This window comes from Tinamus guttatus, unplaced genomic scaffold (genome assembly GCF_059628265.1).
Source record: "Tinamus guttatus ecotype Peru unplaced genomic scaffold, ASM5962826v1 Tinamus_guttatus_pri_ptg000692l, whole genome shotgun sequence".
In the NCBI taxonomy this organism is placed as follows: Eukaryota; Metazoa; Chordata; class Aves; order Tinamiformes; family Tinamidae; genus Tinamus; species Tinamus guttatus.
This window is the reverse complement of record NW_028289226.1, coordinates 66,376-80,607: the sequence shown is the minus strand read 5'-3', so window position 1 is coordinate 80,607 and position 14,232 is coordinate 66,376. Positions and strand designations below refer to the sequence as shown.

The 14,232-nt window shown below is 37.8% G+C and overlaps 1 protein-coding gene across 1 annotated transcript; it reads right to left on the bottom strand.

Annotated features, from left to right (window-relative positions):
• Positions 1 to 246: 246 nt before the first annotated feature.
• Positions 247 to 5,096, bottom strand: LOC148591860 (MANSC domain-containing protein 4-like). The gene is made up of 3 exons (XM_088536666.1): positions 4,831 to 5,096; positions 1,231 to 1,365; positions 247 to 926 (listed from the first exon to the last, which is right to left on the bottom strand). The coding sequence occupies exons 1-3, from the start codon at positions 5,057 to 5,059 to the stop codon at positions 247 to 249; spliced, it is 1,044 nt and encodes a 347-aa protein (XP_088392792.1). The 5' UTR covers positions 5,060 to 5,096.
• Positions 5,097 to 14,232: the final 9,136 nt, after the last annotated feature.

Genomic DNA, 14,232 nt, shown 5'->3' with positions numbered 1-14,232 from the left:
GTGTTCAAACAAACACCTCCAAACACGCAGTGAGAGCTATGGAGTGTGCACCTCTTCCCTGAAGAGACAAGGAAATTGTGTTTTCTCTCATGAGAATGAAATTGCAACCAAAGGATGCTGAGACTATCAGTAAAAATCATCTTCTGTCTTGTAAAAGAAATATATAAGAAATAACAATTCTTACTGTATATTGTATATACACTTCATTTTTAAAAAACTGTTCCAAAACAAGAATGTGACAGTATTTTACAAACTACTTTTGACAGCAGGATATTTTATGAACTGTCTAGAGACTGTTCTTCCTTTCCGTATGGGCTTATACTGACCTCGCCTCTTTCTGCAACACCCTGATGCAAGAACAACAGTGCAACAGCAAAGGAAGATGAGAGAAGAGCAAAGAACAACAGCAATCAACCACACACCCAAAGCTACAGCCTCCCAAGCAGGTGCCTCATTTTCCGAGGTGTAGTTCCTACCGCTGTAGCCTTTGGTATCATTGAAGTGCTGCTTACTGCTGTTCAGACGAGGAGAAGTGGGTACGTGTGATAACGTCTCGGGAGATCTAGTTATCAAAGTCGAAGGTACAGTCCTTTGGTCTGAGCTGGTGAGAGACCTAGTGCTTACTGAAGTTGTGCTTGTCATCTTAGCAAAAGGATCATCCAGTAGAAAAGTTTCTTGCCTGGGCAAAGTGGTAACTTCAGTTTTTTGGACCACTAGGCTTGTGCTGAATGGGTCTATTAAGCCATGACTAGTGGTAGAAGATGGATTTTGGGGTAGGAGATAACTTGACGTGACATTATTTTGCTGGCATCTTTCCAGCTCAGGTATCTTTGTGCTGCTTTGCTTTTCATTTTTGTTCAGTAAGGAGCGAGTATTTGGCTCTTTTGGTGTCAGCTTCTCAAAAATAAGAAGATCTGGATCAATCCCTATTAAATCATAAACAAATATTCTTTAGATAATCATCTTAGTATCAGCATGAATCAACATAAATCTTTAAAGCAAGAGTGTACCTTCTAGGTCCTTTCTCAAATGCCAAATGGGAGAAAGGGGGGAAGTATTCTCTGAAATGTGTACATTAATGTAAGAGTAATACTGGTGCATTCTTAACACTATGTGTGTTACCTAAAAGTATATTACCTGTACTTTTAGCATAACAATAGATCTAGTAAAATTTTAGCATTTCTTACAGTGGCTGTGTTCTCAGCCTTTATGCACATAGTATTTGATTACCTGCTGTAATGTTGTACAAAATGGTGTTGATTCTAGCCTTTAGTATGCAGCTTTCCAAGGCTGGGCAAGACATGTGCAGGCAGTTCATGTTCTCCTGAGGAGCTCCATGGTAGAACACTGCTAGATTGCAGGAAACTATAAGAAAAGAATAAAGCTGAGGATCAGCCTCCTGATTCTTGCATTTTGCACATTACATTACTTAATAATACAAGAGCAGTAATACCAGGGAGCTACATAGCACTTAAAATCTGTGCTTCTCATTATCTTGCAAACTAATTAAATCCCTGGTCAGATAAGTGGAACTATTTAGAACTATTATTTTACATTTGGAGAGAAGGGCCGCTTGAATTCCAAATATGACAATTTACAGAACTGCTAAACTGAATTTACAGAACTGCTAAACTCCTGCTACCAGTTTCTTCACACAGTCCTTTCTCTCATGCTACAGCTGCAGGGAATGGATCATTTCTAAAAGAAAAACTACCAAGGAAGACAGCTTTGAGCTGTTTACTCTTGTGGTATGAATACCTGTTTGCTTGAAACTGTAATGCAACCATTACTTCAGCCAAACTATTAAATAATCATCTACTGAACTCCAGTAAGTAGGTAGCATGCTGGCCTCTGACAGTTCCCAGTCCTGCTCCTTTTTTGCCCTTCTGCTATTGGGCTTCTGTGAATGAAGTGTATAGACTCAGTTTAGACAATTTCTGATTTGCGTTTGGAAATTCAGATCTATCTTCCCACATCAGAAATCAGGACTAAAATAATGCCTCAACAATTTGTCACTGAAACAGAATTTCCAAAAGTATAAAGATTCCTGAATTCCAGTGATTTAAGATTTACATTGAAAATAGAACTTAGAAATTAATTTAGTTAGATGCTTTTAATAGTTTTATATTTACATCCTATTCTCATATTCTAAAATATGAATGGTTACAGTTAGTGTCTAGATCAAAACCTGTTCAGGATTCTTCTCAGAGTTTTAACTATCTAGTCAAAAGTTAATTTTATTTTACAGTTTTCTTTTATGATTTCTTTTATGATATCCTCCTTGGAGCAAGATAATAGTTTGCGGGTCAATTAGATTATTTTTATATTTAATTCTACCTAATCTCCTCCTTCCTGCCTTGAATGTAACTTCCATACCTGAACTAACATGGCTACTTGCAATTAAAAGGATTGTTAAAACTATGGGAAAAATAGACAGCAGGAAAAGCCAGAAAATTACTAAAAATGCTAAAGAGAACTTTTCTGATACTGATTTTGAGTCTCAAGTTTGCACTGGAGAATATTCTAGCATTTCTCCCAAGTCTAAGTTTAGCAATGTATTTATGAAATGAGCTTTAAGAGCTTATGTGTATTTTTTAGTGTAATTCTAATTAAAATATGTGAATTACTGAAAATGAAAAGTTGCTTCAGGCAAATTACCTTAGATAGTAACAGATAATTCTGTGATTTTTGTTAATACTGAAAAAGAAGCATTTCAGTTAGAATATATTGATTTAGCACCATTGAAACAAAAGCTTTATTTTACTTGAATTATTCAGAAGTTATTTAACTTTATAAATGTATTCCATTTCTTGTACTAACAAGTATCATCATACTAGCAGGTAATTTAAAGTAATTTGCAATACTTCCACAGAATATAATAGAAAAATCGTATAATTATTTCCATTTTATGTAATTCTTAACAAAAAAAAAAAAAGAGGGAAAGAAAAAAGACTTAACTATCCACAAATGAAATACACTGAATCCATCTCTTCTAGCTTTTCTCTGATAGTGTTTGTTTGTTTGTTTCAGTTAGTAACCTGCATATGGCATCATCCAGTAAACATACAGCTTGGAAACATTTTTTTTCAGTTATTATGAACTTTTCTGCCATAAAAGTATTATTATAAAAAAAATTACAAATAATTTATGCCACACATCTTAAATTCTTGCAATGAAAATCCACAAAGAGAATGATAATTTTACAAGATTATACAAAGCTCTGAATTTATTACATGCCAAACACTTTACAACTTTATTCAAAAGATTACAAACACCCTGCTGGGCTCAGGGGGAATCTTTAGTCACTATATAAATATTTCAATCTATTTCTTGAGGACTACAAATATTTTTACAGGTGATACACAAACTACATTAGTTGCCATGGTTAAGGCAACTTAAAATCTAGTTTATATTTTTAAGAAAATGATTCTCAGTACAAAAATAATTTCTAGGCACTGCAAATGTTTTTGTATTATTTTTAGCATAAACTAACAGTTTAAAGGACAAAGCCTTTCAAATATTTGCTTGAAATATCCATATAGTACTTGATTTTCTGTGATACCTCTTATTCAAAGATTAATGCAAACACTAAGAATGTGATATTATGAAGTCATTATTTGAAAATAAAAATTTTCAGATTTTTGTTAACATTTATGATTTTTATTTTGGAGAGAAAAATAGTCCTTCAGTAATTTCATCACATATTGTAGCAATATGTACCTTTGCCTTCAGACCCAGGTACAGTATGTTCTGCATTTTGTTAAAGAATGGACATTTTCTGCTAATAACATATTTTATATTTGTTTTTACCATGATATATGAACGCTGTGCAGGTTTGCTAATATAAAGACTATCTTAAGAACATAAAAGATGTCTGAAAATAATATATCTGTTTGGACGGAGAAGTGAAATTTACTAAAATTTCCCTACTTTCCATATTTCTCTCAGGTTGTTATAGTTGCGCAGTTTTTAGAAACTCCTTCAATACAACATAATTCTAAAAATGTTTTTCATTTCCAGGATTGCTTTGTAACCTTTGTGAAAATACCATTAAATATTAGAAAAAGAAGTCTTATAAAATAGGGGAAGAAAAATAATTCATGAACTGTTTTTGATAAGGAAGGACAGTTCTTTGGTCAGGATAAAAGCTCTAAGAGTTTGCAATAAAATATTTTTTATTATTTGAAGAGTAATAAGCAACAAGTTTTATGGTTTGCTTTTAAACTATTTCAAAAAGCTTTTGAGTTGTAAGATGAGCTTTTAGTAACTCTGTCTTTACTGTATGTATATGTATGTATATGGGCAGTTTTTAATAACTGGCAGGCCACTTTTATGCCCTGTATTCAAAAACCTTCCAAGTCTTTTGTTTTTTTCAATCAAATTTATGCACCACAGAAGCACTCTTAAAGAGCATTCCTGCATATACTACTAAAGTGCATTGATACAAAGAAAATGTTGTCTCCTAGCGTTAAGACAAGCAATTAAGTTTACAATTTTTTATTCTGAGACTAAATTTATAAGACGGAATAAAGGGGTTGCAAGCTGAATAATTGCTGTGTCTCTGTTATTGCTCATCTTGAGGTTGTATCTGGGTTGTATAAGTGGTGTAAACATTCAAAAAGAGTGCTTTATCCAAGAAACTGAGTATTCTTGTATCTCAAAGAAGGGCAATTTTTGTTTGTGTTTTCTCTTCATTCCACACCATATTCTAGCTTAGTACCAGAAGAAATATTGGCATAAGAGAAAAATCAGCATAAAAATAACTATTTTCCTCATACATGGTAATACATATTTCAGTCTCAGTCATAATTGTTAGAACAAAACACTCACTGTTCTTCAGCAGGCAGCAAGTTCTGCTGCACTGTTGGGATGAGACTTCTGAATAAATCTTTAGCACCTGGGCTCCCCTCCGCTGTGATTCCTGCAGGTCGATCAGAAGACCTGGAAACTGTCGGATCCAGCAGTTTTTGTAAAAAGCAGTGGGTGAGCAGAGAGAGCTCGATTCCATGGCCCAGCCCAGAACCAACAGCACTTCTGCTAATGCCACCAACAGAACCATTTCTTCAGTGTAACGGGCTTCGTCACTGAGCTTTGTCCTCCACAGCTGCACTGAGGTTTAGACTAGCATTTTAACGGACAAGCTCTTGAGTGATGAGGATACTGCCAGGGAAATGAGCCGGAGGATGGTTTCTCCAAATTATTCCCATGGTGATGCTTGGGCAGTTGCTGAAAGGAAGCAGGCATATGAGCTACATATGACTACAACAGTTATTATTTGTTCTGCAAACAAATTATTTGGAAATAGATCTTGACAGCCAGTGGACATAGATTGCTTTCAGTCATTCAGAGAGATTATTTCTGTGATCCCAGGTTTGCATCTCCTTCTGAGCTCAAGCTACCCAGGCAGCCTTAATGTTTAGTGAATAGTGGTAAACATGGGAGATCATTGAGTTTCACCTCGGCTCCGAAAGCATGCAGGCCAGCCTCCTGAGAGCAGGTAAGTCTGCCATGTTGTTCAGGCTCACCTTTACATTCCACACACAGGAAGAGGCTCACTTTAATTTCTTGTTATTTTTCAATTATTTAGTGGCTGCAAATGTAATTTCTGCCTTTATTAACACACTAAATTATATAATTCTATCTGTCAGACGGAGATGGAAACTTGTTTCTCTATACTACTCTACTTTGGATATTGAAAAAACAACAAACAAAAATTTTATTGGTGATCTAACAATAGAGGCACATAGCAGGAGGAATCTAACCTGTACTTATTTCTGGACTAGATAGGTAGTTTAGAAACTCTAGATAGGTAAGTCCTGTCCAGAAGGCTCCCATTTCAGAAACGGTTTGACTCATACGTAATACTGTGCCTCATCCTTGGAAGGTAAAGGAGTTCTGCACAAGTTAGCTCCTGGTGATACAATAGCCAGTCAGGCCTTCATTTATTCAGTGGAAGTACTGGCTATAACTAGGATGTCAAATAAATGTCTGCTTTTATCCAGATCGCATGCCCCTGATGTGGTTATTGGTAAATGAAATAGCGAGAGCTTAAGTGAGTTATTGTTTAAGCCTCTGATCTGAGAAACAGCTTCTTGTAGCTGGCCGTGTTTTGGTGTTCTGAGGTGCTCTCTTTTATTTTCATCTCTGTGTGAAAGTTGCTATTTAAAACCTTAAATGTTTTTGAGTACGCCTGTGAGTTTGTGCTCAGAGGACTGCTTAGGGATGTTTTTAGGCATTTACCTATCATTGCCACAAGCATTATGGGCAATGTATTTTTCTAAAACAGCCATTGCTTCCACTTTCTGAATATTCAGAAGGCATCAGTCAAAATGTTAAAATTTTTGCACACTAGACTTACAGAACAAAGTAGATCCAGAATTCACACTAAATGCCAGATTTCAATTCAGACAAAGAAAACTCAAATTTCAGCATTTTGAGTCCTGGTTGCTTTGCTTTATTCCTCTCTTCCCATTTCTCCAAGATGAGAAATCTAAAAGGTTCTGATAACTTGAGGAAACATTACTTGAGGAACAAAAGGATTAAACTGATACAAAACAGACCCACTTATAATGGGAAAAGCTGAATATGTCTTTGGTGCTTTGAAATAAATAGGATTATTTGCGTGGTGAAAAAAAAGAGGTAGTCTTGATAGTCATAGTATGTGAATTTGTCATTACATAAAATTATGCTATTATCTCACCTCCTCTATATTTTCATTTATGTTTGACACCTTGCAGGGCTTGTATATAGACAATAAATATGATTACTTCTTTCTTTCCAGGAAAAATAAAAAAAGGGCCAGTCCTGTGACATCTTTCAGTTAGATGGAGCTGATTTACCTTATGGTTCCTTCTAGTTCAGTGGGGGCTCTGACTAGAAAAAGTTGGAGTAGGGAGTGTAGAAATGCCTGAGTATCTAAGCATCTTGCAGATCTTTCAGTAAGCTTTCTCTGCCTCACAGTTTCAATAAGATATTGAGGTGAGTTTCAAGTACCTGTTACTTCTGGTGAGGCAGTGAGCAACAGCAGTCAGTGAGAATATTCTGTATGCATAATGTTTAAATATATATTTGCAGAACTGAGCTTAGGTAACCAGGCATCATTTGTACAGATCTGTGATTTCAATGTACATTTTAAATCTCTCTTCAGTTTCACACTGTTTGAGGACAGACACATCGCAAGTCTCTGATTCATTTTTTTTTTATGAAGAGATATTTTTCATGTTTTTATCATTCTGCATTTTCTGCAGTGTACTTCATCCAACATTTTCCTTTACATTAATTGTAATTCTGATTGTAATTCTGATTTTTCTGTTGCTGAATAAATTATAAGAGCATGGATAGCTGCAGAGGAACTTTTTCGTTAACGAAATATAGAGATTGTCCAATATATAAGGCTGCTTCGGGAAATATACTTTAAAAAAATGAGTTTGTCTACTAAGTGTCAGGAGTCTTCTGCCACCTGCCCCATAATTTGACTTTTTTTCCGTGGGAAATTCATAAATATAATTTAATGATGAAGATTTATATCACAAAAAAAAATGCAAGAAGGAAGTATCCGAGTCTTACCTGCAAAGCTGAGACTGGCTGTTCCGTGTGCTCTGTAGGGAGGAACCAAGCGACATTTACTGTTAATAAGGCATCTCTGCTCCGTATCAGAGCAGCACTTCATGTTGCTTAGTAATTCTTTTCATCAGACTTCTCAGACTTTTTATAAATTGGCAGTTGCCAGTTTTCTGTGATGACATGAACATCTTTTTGGCTCTTTTATTGAAAGATTTGTAAATGTACCTGCCACAAAGGAGAATGATCTTTTTAACGATACTTGTTTTTTAAACAGAAAACAGTACCTGAAGGTTTCCACCTGGCCTGACCGTGATAATGGCACAATCCAGAGCTTCCTGGCACAAAAGAGTGGCCAGGCATTAACTCCTTTTTTGCCAGTTGTAAACAAATGCAGACATCTTTTCCACATAAAATGCCAAATATCAATGTATGTCTATCATTGTATTTAACTTATATAGAACAAATGGTTCTAGTGCTGTGAGTATGTAAATGCCAGAGAGATGACTGATTTATATAATACAGGAAAGCTTTTCTGAATTGGACTAGCAGTGCAAAGGCTTTGATTCAGTTGTCAGGTCTGACTTCAGTTGTCAGGTCTGACTGTATAAAACTACCTTGCACTATCCCCTTGGCTTGGTTGGTACGTCATCTGTTGCCCATACTGTTCTTGTTCTCTGCTTCTCTCCTGGGTGTCTTTAAGTCCTCTGGCAGTCCTGAGGGATGAATGTGAGACCACAGTCCCCGTCCGGGGTCAAGTTGAAGCTTAGGCCTTAATGCTGCATGATGTGTTATGAAAGACAGTGTTGATAGTTGCTATTTCCCAACCAAGTCCAGTCCTGCCTTTTAAAGGTTCTCCTTTATTCTTCTTTGTAGATGGCAGTAAAGCCCATATGATTGGGTAGACACATGCCTTCCCTTTCCCGAGCAGATTATGGGAGGGATGTGAGATGCCTTCCCAGATGTGCAGATGTGGCAGGAGCAACGCTCTGTGATGCTGCCACGCTGATGCAGAGCTGTGTTGCTTCTAGCACAGACCTGGCCTGCTGGAGCAACAGCAGAGGCCAGCGCTGCATGAAGCGCTTCTTGTCTGCTACACCATCTAAACCATTTCCTTTAACCATCTAAATTATGTCCCTGCCTATGTTGAGCATCAGAGCAAATATGCAGTGTTATTCCATGCAGCTCAGAACCCCTCCTGAATTCAGTGTACTTCTCTGCCTGTGTTGTCTCGTATGTGAAAAAAAAAATGAATTGCAGGTCTCTGCTGAAATCTTGTGTAGCTCAGTCTTCGTAGGCACGTGCGTGTGGTTTCCCTTTATTATGATAGCATTAAGATCAAAAGTTCACCTAAGCTAAATATTTCGGTAAAGCCAGAATATGTCACTGTGACTTATTATAATAGAAAAGTTACAAAAATATTAATGTAATGAATCACCGTAAGTACATTAAACAAATATCAAAGAAAACCTTTCTGTTGTTATCGAAATACTCTGTTCATTGTCTCTCTCCTTTAAAATTTCCTTGAAATCAAAACATTCTTGCAAAATGTTTTGAGTCCAACAAAACAACATTTTTTTTGAGAGCACTGTTTTGCAAAAAAACAGCTATTAGTGGTCAGATTTTGGGTTGGAACAATCATCTAGTAAGCTTTTAATGAATATGAACTACTCCAAGGTTTGGGACAGTCAAATCCAAGATTCTGGTTTCAGACCCTTTCGAGCCATATAGCAGAGAGGTGAAACCTTAGTTTCTGCAACTTGGACTTTGTGCAAGCTACTTTTTAAACCATTGTTTCAAAGGGGCTGCCAGGCCCTCACTTTTTTTTCAGAGCGTGGATTCAAACTCGTCTGGTAAAGCTTTATATATCAAAGCTGGAATCTTTGTGTTAAAAAAGAATAACAGAAGAGCTAGCCCTGTTAGATTTATACAACTGTAATTCCCCTGACGTAAACACAAACATAAGCCCAGGTTTATGACAAAGGGGCACAATGTTTAGCAAACACTTTAATGAATGGTGATTTATGACAAAACATGAAACTAAGCAAAAGAAACAGAGTTTCAATTTTGTGATGAATTTTATACAGTTGGGTAATTGGTGAAAGTCTTCCATGTGGGACACCATTTATCTTACCTAGTTATTATGGACTAAAATTCCGTTCTGTCTGTCTGCACCAGGATTAAAAATACAGGCTGCTTTAAAAGCTCACAGTTAATTCTCATCCAAACAGAGCTACACAAGAAAATGCTGGTCCGGGTATGCACAGTGCATTCGTCCTGAACCGGAGATTCAACAGAAGGCAGGCATATATGTCGCTGTGTCCAACATTCAGTATAAAACATGAACAGCTACCAAAGGAATTTCAAAGAGAGCAAAGAGGGCTTGAGCTGGCTTCAGCTTCCATGCTCCTTTTTGGTGACTGGGGATGCCCAGGGTCATGACGGTGAGCGTATACAGAGACCAGTAAAGGTGTTTTTTTTTTTTTTTTGCCATTGAACTATATATTGATATTGCTGTATTTTACAGTGTGTACATTTGTATTGTGATTTCAGCATATTGCTGTATCACTCTCCTAAATCAAAAATCTCATTTAAATGAAATGCCTTCAAAATAAACTTCTTTAATATTAAACATTACACTCTGTGTGTGTGGAGTATCTGAACAAGTCTGGTCAGAGTGTGCTGGGCTCTAACAGCCCACTAAGAGACAGACAAGTGGAATGGGCTTTTTGCTGCTGAGAGTGAGGGTTCAGTAACATGCACTCTAGTATTAATCAGTCATTAAATCTGACTAAAAAGCTAAGCATGGATAAATTAAGTATTTGATAATAAATAATCAATATTCACAAAATACAACTCCCAAGTATTTTATTAACACTGTTTTACACAGTGCTTTTGTTGCAAGAAAATAAGTACGAAATAGTACCTCAAAGACAGAAAAACTAGCCATAAAATTAGCCATAAAAAGTAGGGAATAAAATCTAAACAAGTGCTATTAAAAATATATATTTTAAATAACATTTGTAAGGGCATTGTCTAAGTAAGTGCTTTGTTTGGCTGGTTGGCGGGGAATCTGAAAAAAAAAAAAAAAAGACATTATCCTGGCTTAGCAGCTCATCCTTCACAAATGATGAAGATTTCAGTTGAAATAAAGTACGTTCCAGTCAGCTTCACTCAAAAATGCCAGGATCTTTTAGAAAACTGATGGTTTTTAATGTTAAAATACTGCAGGATATTTCCTACTTTCCAGATATGCTTATTTTGTATCCTGTGACAAGGAAAATACTAAACAATGGCAGCATTTGGTGAATCATTTCCAAAAGACTAATTCTTCTCTTGAGTAATTCCGCTATTACTCAATACACAGTTAGTTCCTTGGCAACACAGTACAATTCCCTGGCGGCCCTGAGGGAAGAATGTGGCACTTTATATTTTATGCTAGATAGCATGTATATTTTAAAGATCCCCGAGTTATGTTCTGGTTCACATTTTAGACTAGTAAGGTTGAAAGGCATTCAAATTTTCCTGTGGTTTTTGTTTTCTATGTAGTTCTATCCTTAAGTATCAGATAGGTGTTTCTTTCTTAGTCTTATGTATTACTTACAGTCTATGTATTCAGTTAAGTGGTTTGCCTAAAGCAAACCTAAAATCACTGCAGTGGTCCTACTAGTGCTTAAGAGTTTGGTTGTCCTCCACTGCAGATTTCCTGTGTGACTGTGGGCTAGACCAACAGATAAATTAAGCTATATTTCATGTATATTAGTCAAAAACATGGTTTTGAAGAAAAGTAGTTGTCAATCTTCTCATCCTCAGTGCCTTGTACTTCCTCTAGCCCCTGTGCTGTGCCTTGTGATCTTAGAGAGCACCAGATTGTGCACCTATGCGTAAAACCATTGGATCATTTGCTAGGGATACAAATGGTCAGATTTTCATACATTATATATATAAATCTAAGCAGACTTAAATACTCAGAGTGAATCTGAAAGTTAAGGAGGCTTCAGTTTTGCCATGCAAGACTGCCACCAACTTATTACATATATATAACTTGTCTACTTGCCTTGAAAGATCAGTCAGGAAGCATGAGCATAGTTCTGCACAGAATGGAGAGTACTACTTTTATCTAGCTATCTCCGTCTTTACTTTTCTTATCTTTGTAGCACTAACTCCTCCTGACTCAGTCTGTGCTTACTTTACCTATGCTAGGGAACTAAGGAGAGGTATAGAAGTATGCACCAGCAGTGAAAGGGTCATAAGCTTAAGTTTTCCTTATCATGGTTGAATGGTCCATTATAATACATCTGTTGTATAAAAGAGCTTCTTCTATTTCCAAGTATTTCTAAAAGGAAAGTATGGCCTCTCTTCAGACTTGGAAATAATTTAGGCATTAACTACATGAAAACAGTTTAGGTAGCAGCTACAGGGAAGCGTCTAGGCCATAGCCAAGTGGGTATGTTTTAAAGGGAGAGAGCCCTTAGTAACTCTCTCTTGTGCCTTGCTGCTCAACTTGTTGGTGCTTGAGGATCCTGTTCTGTGAGATTAATTTATGTCTCTTACACCCTGTCAAGCAAGACTTGAAGCATCTAAATCAGGTATGAAGACTTCACTACTAAGACAAATACTAAAAGTTAGGTACCGAAAGCTGAGCTTAGTTGCCTTTGTCATTTTCCGCGTTAATGCCTTGTTCTTCAGGGCGTGTTATCACAGAGTTGTTTAATGTCTACAAGGATGCAAGCTTGTTTTCATGTTGTTTCATGCCTCTGCTTGTACTTAATGAGCAACAGATCATCTTTACATTTGTTTCAAAAATTATCCCAGTCTTTTAGGGCTCTTGCCTACAGAGTTTGATTTTTTAGCTCTAGTACAAGTGATTTCTATTTTCAGCTCTAAAAATGCACAGCTTTCTCTCTACAAACAACCAATATGATTGCTGGTGAAACGGCAAGATCTACTGATGCCACTATAATACTATGTATAGATCATTTTATAAAGTATGGTGTAGATGGGGACCAGGGGCCAACTGCCTTGGTGCAGTTGCAGTATAAGTACCATATAAGCACAGCATACAGCCCAACTGATGAGCATAAAACAATGGAAGCACACTGTCAGCGTGCTCTGATTTAATACAATCGCTTAGTCCTAAGTCTGGATAAAGCACAGGCAGACGACAATTAGCCTAGTTAAAAAAATCCCAGGTTGCAGAAACAGATTTAAGCTTTTTGCAAAAATGGCCATGCAGCAAAGAGCACTGCTGACCCCTTGCACATACAGTAGCTTCCAGTGAGTGCCAGTTTGTAGAAGTCTTCTACAATGGGATGACTGCCTGGATGGATGAGGGGAAAGCAGTGGATGTTGTCTACCTCAACTTCAGCAAGGCTTTCAACACAGTCTCCCGTAACATCTTCATAGGAAAGCTCTGGAAGTGTGGACTGAACAAGTGGACTGTGAAGTGGATTGAGGACTGGCCGGATGGCAGAGCTCAGAGGGTCGTGATAAATGGGGCCAAGTCTAGTTGTAGGCCAGGGGGGTCAGTACAGGGCCTGGGACTGTTCAACTTGTTCATCAGTGACTTGGACTAGGACTCAGAGTGCACCCTTAGCAAGACTGAGGATGATACAAAACTGGGTAGAGTGGCCAATACTCTTGAGGGCTGTGCTGCCATTCAGAGGGACCTAGACAGGATGGAGAGCTGGGCAGAGAGGAACCTCTTGAGGTTCAAGAAGGACAAGTGCAGGCTCCTGCACCTGGGGAGGAATAACCCCAGGCACCAGGACAGATTAGGGGTTGACCTGCTGGAAAGCAGCTCCATGGAGAGGGATTTGGGAGTCCTGATTGACAACAAATTAACCATGAGGCAGCAGTGTGCCCTCATGGCCAAGAAAGCCAATGGGATCCTGGCCTGCATCAGGAGGAGCGTTGCCAGCAGGTTGAAGGAGCGGATTCTGCCTCTCTGTTCAGCTGTGGTGAGGCTGCACCTGGAGTATTGGGTGCAGTTCTGGGCTTCCCAGTGCAAGAGGGATGTGGAACTTCTAGAGAGGGTCCAGCATAGAGCAACAATGATGATTAAGGGACTGGAGCATCTGTCATGAGAAAAGACTAAGCGAGCTGGGCCTGTGTAGCCTAGAGAAGACTGAGAGGAGATCTGGTCAATTTGTATAAGTACCTGAGGGGAGAATGTAGGGAGGATAGGGCCAAACTCTTCTTGGAGGTGGCTAGTGATAGGACAAGGGGTAATGGGTACAAGTTGAAACACAGGAAGTTCCACCTCCATATGTGAGGAAGAACTTCTCTGCTGTGAGGGTGACAGCACCCTGGAACAGGCTGCCCAGAGAGATTGTGAGATTGAGAGATTCTTTGGAGATCTTCCAAACCTGCCTGGATGTGACCCTGTGCCACATGCTCTACATGTCCCTACTTAAGCAGGGGGGTTGGACTAGATGACTTCTAGAGGTCTCTTCCAACTTCTACCATTCTGTGATTCTGTGAAGTCAGTACTCTCAAAAGATGGCTTTTATGAAGAAAACAATTATTAGTACTTGACAGTCTATGTATGATCCAGCTATTAAATACTTATGGAATGTGTAGAAGATGAAATCCTTGGCAGAGTGACAGGTTTGGATGAAAAGCAACATCTGAAATATTTCACCTATCCAGCCTGTGGTGTCAACACTTTGA

Bases quoted from the DNA above. Each gene is read 5' to 3' on its own strand.
- LOC148591860 (XM_088536666.1), bottom strand. From the start codon at position 5,059: ATGGTTCTGTTGGTGGCATTAGCAGAAGTGCTGTTGGTTCTGGGCTGG. The intron at 1,366-4,830 runs GTGAGTGTTTTG...CTTTTCTTATAG, and splicing joins TTGCTGCCTGCTGAAGAACA to TTTCCTGCAATCTAGCAGTG. The intron at 927-1,230 runs GTAATCAAATAC...ATGATTTAATAG, and splicing joins TTTGTACAACATTACAGCAG to GGATTGATCCAGATCTTCTT.